The sequence below is a fragment of the Penaeus monodon genome, chromosome 15 (genome assembly GCF_015228065.2).
Source record: "Penaeus monodon isolate SGIC_2016 chromosome 15, NSTDA_Pmon_1, whole genome shotgun sequence".
NCBI lineage: Eukaryota > Metazoa > Arthropoda > Malacostraca > Decapoda > Penaeidae > Penaeus > Penaeus monodon.
Window position 1 is genome coordinate 3290008 of NC_051400.1, and position 4082 is coordinate 3294089.

General features: G+C 32.1%; 1 protein-coding gene across 1 annotated transcript in view; it reads right to left on the reverse strand.

Annotated features, from left to right (window-relative positions):
• LOC119581633 (FERM, ARHGEF and pleckstrin domain-containing protein 1-like) overlaps window positions 1-4082 on the reverse strand; it is a gene marked incomplete at both ends in the record, with an annotated part of 41567 nt that overhangs the window by 36509 nt on the left and 976 nt on the right. Inside the window, 4 exon segments of the mRNA XM_037929754.1 lie at window positions 627-782; window positions 1637-1724; window positions 2136-2259; window positions 2703-2889. Coding sequence (XP_037785682.1) covers window positions 627-782; window positions 1637-1724; window positions 2136-2259; window positions 2703-2889 — 555 coding nt within the window.

A 4082-nucleotide genomic window follows, 5' to 3' on the forward strand; every position in this document is an offset into this window, starting at 1 on the left:
CTCCTTTACATGAACCACCACCATCAACCAAAGGACTTTTTACTTCCAAATCTTTTTAATATAAACATAAATCTCAAAGTAAACAATAGCAAGAACGAAAGTTATATTTCTTCACCATTAAAATTTATGAATAAAACCCTAAAATCAATCCATTAGTAAAATGTTTATTCAGTGTTTCCTTAATATGTAATGGCAAAAAATTGCTGAATTAACACACATATCTAGCTTCTTCTTTACTAAGAGCCAAAGTATAAGATGAAATGTATTAAGAGTGTAATTTTTAAATAATTACAGTGGAACAGCAAAACTTTAAATCAGTTAAAGTGTAAACAATAACAAGGTCATCATACAGCGATGACCAAGAAATCAGGTAACAAATTACTATGGCAGTATAGTAAAGGAGTAACCATTCTAAAACTACATATTCATTGACTAGTGATAAATGCTGGAACAGTAATAGTAGTAAATACAAATCTTTTCCTGAAACCTATAAAAATATGATTTTAAAGAAAATTCTCTTACAAAGCAAAAAAAGTAACAAATAAAAAAAAAATAGTAAGAAAACAGCAAATCAAAAATAACTTTAATACAAAACAGAAAAATCTTCAAAACTATATCCTACTTACATATCCTTCTGGATGTAATTTGATGAGAAAGCGCTTACGCTTGAAGGATAGTTTACGTATTTTAGCCCAAGAGAAAGTGTTGATCTTCGTGTAGTTCTGGAACACTAACACACCCATGTGCGCAACAGCAAGGTTTAATGGTACTCCTTCATGATCCTGGGAAGAAAACACATTTCCACAAATAAAATTTACTGATTGCTGGTAGCAGAGATTTTGGATTTTAACCTTGAAATCAACAGAGAACAAATCATATCCAAAAGGAAATAGGCCAATGTACTTTTTCCCATATATGCAACAAAATTCATCTACTTACCTCATACATCATCGCATAGCACACATTCACCTACATTATGTTGCAAACACATTCATCCTCTTACATGATTTTCAAAACTTTGACTGACAATTCAACATGTAACTTTTAAATGTTCAAAAAGCATATGAACTATTTGAGAATATTCTATCAGAATTAAAGAAAAAATGTATATTTACCAAAAATCCTAATCAATTCCACTTACAAATATATTTTTAAAAATCAAATCAACAAAACAAAATACACATGAAAATTGCAAAGGATGAACAAATGTAAAAACAGACTTCATTTCCCTGCATTGGCCTGAAAGGGACTTTAACAACCCATTAACTGAGAAAAAAATAGAGGCATCTCTGTCATTTGTTATATAGTTCTGAAGAAAAAGAAAGTAGGATTAAACTTAGCAGTTCTTCTCTAACCTTCAAGATACACTAAAACTTTCAGAAAAAAATACTGTAATTTTACTCATTCAAGATCACTAAAAAAAGTCCTTAAAAAGTATACTAGCATAAAAACATAGTGCAGATAAAAATGACTCACATAAAATTAAAGCAAGACATTACTGTTAAAATATAACAAGCTAAGGAAAATCAATAAAAGTGAAGTATGCTTAATACAAAGTACTGTTGTCTGTTCACTGAATACAATCATGTACTCATTCAAAATGCGTATCACTTGGCCAATTATACAAACATTATACCTTTGCAGGATGCATCTTGATGCCATATAGCTCACATCTTCTAGCTGTTTCCAGAAGGTTCAAGTCAGCAGCGGCTGGAGTCATACCCCTGAAATGTTGATAACCAATTCATTACATATTTTTAGCATCTAGTTTTTAGGCATGAATTAACATCAAATTCGATCCAATATTACCATTTCAGTACAAGAGTTTGAACTTCATTTCACAAATAAAAATGATAAATCATGTGATAATGCATCAGATATTCTTTTTTCAAACATGGCAGATGATTTCCTGATATATATGATATTCTTTTACACAAGCATTTCTTCTAATTCCATCATATTACAAATGATTCCCACCACATATACCTTCTTATCAATAGCAATACTACTTATCACAATCTATTTCTGCTTGGGGAATCTCAAATGAAAACCCATAAAGATTAGCATTAAATGACACAAGAAAAACAAAAATCTTCTAATTTTCAACCTATCCTCACTATATTCATCATACTTACACATGTTTCTTGTGATTCTCCATGATTTTTCTCTCCAATTCACCATCTTGTGAGGGCACAAACTTGTACAGGGAGAGGTAACGGTGATCGGGATAGTCTTCATCCACGAAGTCTCCACATTCAGCTGCAAATGAAACAAAAGTCCATGTCATTTTGAACTCAGGCTATGTTTAACTGTTTCTGTTCTGTTTCTTTTCACATGAATATACACATGCATACATTTGAGAAAAATATATATACTATATATGTGAAGAACATCACAAACATATGTAAATGTACAAATTTTATAACCATTCTATTAAAAAGGAACTTACTACTACCAGATTTGTAAAGCATTACTACTGAAATAGGGAAGTATAAAAAAAAAAAAAAAACATGCTGTTAGTCCATGACAACATTATTCGCAGTTGCACTTCTTTCATTCTCTAAACTCAATTCATTAATCAATTAATCTCTCAATAATGCTTTACCTTTCTCTTTTCCTCCAATTTGCCTTCATCACCTTCATTATTTCACTCTCTCACACCATTAATACTCACTACCAAATACCAACAGCTAAGTGAATACCTTGGACAATGTAGGATGCCATGAGGGCGGCAGTATTGTCGTTGCACATGAGCCAGCCATGCGCTAAGTCTCGTTTGATCTGGAGGGCAAAGAGGTAGCGTGTGTACTCTTCCTCCAGCTGGGCGGGGTCAGGGGTGTAGAACTTGACGCAGAACCTCAGCACTGGTTCTACCTGGCTCAGACACACCTGGAAGTAAGCACCTGTATCATCAACCTGGAAGTAAGCACCTGTATCATCACATCTTCCATATTTTAATGAGAGCATTTCATCAGATTAGTTTCCTAATTCAAAGATACTATAAGTTTTGTATTTGCAAGTACAGTATGATTACAATAAACACATAATAGCCTGTCAACTGATCAATTAATCATCAATGTTCTATCACCTCCAATATGACCTAATGATATTGTAAGGTTTCTGAAAATTCATCAAACAAAACTAAAACTTAGTCTCTTGCATTTGTACATCCTTCACTATACAGAAGGTTTAAGGAACTCTTTCTAGTAAATCTAAGAGTGAATTCTTTAAAGGCTCTGGGGCATTAGTTGACAAAGCTTCACTTTTTTAGTTTAATTTAATTTTGCATAAGTGTGTGTATACAAGTGCTTGTGAATACCATATACAAACTCTTTGGAGAATTAAAAAATAAACTTGACAATGATGCTTTTAATCTTTCTAATTATAAGCATGATTCTGCCTTGGGTTAGCATGTCATAACCACTTATTTTCTTTTTTCAGTATCACTATTTCCCTTATATTCGTAACACTTTCAATAAATATATACATGATGAAATGGCTTTCCTCCCCTATCACACTTTATGCAAATGGTTACTGCAGGCTAACCCTTCAGTGTTTGTAAATTTATTTTTTTTACAATTTTTCTTTTTATTGGTGTTATGATATGAATGATAAAAAGTAAAGTTCCATTCCACTTCACATCCTACACCAACATTTTTTCTAACATGAACCATCTTCAAAAACCTACGAGCTCTTTTTCCTTTTCCTTTTTTTAGGGGGAGGGGTTTCCCTCCTAATTTCAAAAGTTACATTTTCAATTATTTTACTTTCTCTTGTTTTCATTGCATGTCATAAGTCTTTCAGCTGTCTTGGATATGAACTCGTTATGAAAAGGTTACATCTTGCATGAGTTGCCTAACTGAACCAGAATGATTCTTATCAAAGCCTAGTAAGATTCCAGCTTATAATTAACTTAAATAATTAAATATGCTGTTTCCCCTTCTTATTTATGAAGGCTACCATGTATCTGATAAATCAGTAATATCTTGTTGCATACATTCTGTCCTAAAAACATTGCTGCTTTTCAACTCATCATCATCACTCTGTCAAGCACATCAAATCATTTTCATTAATAACCAATC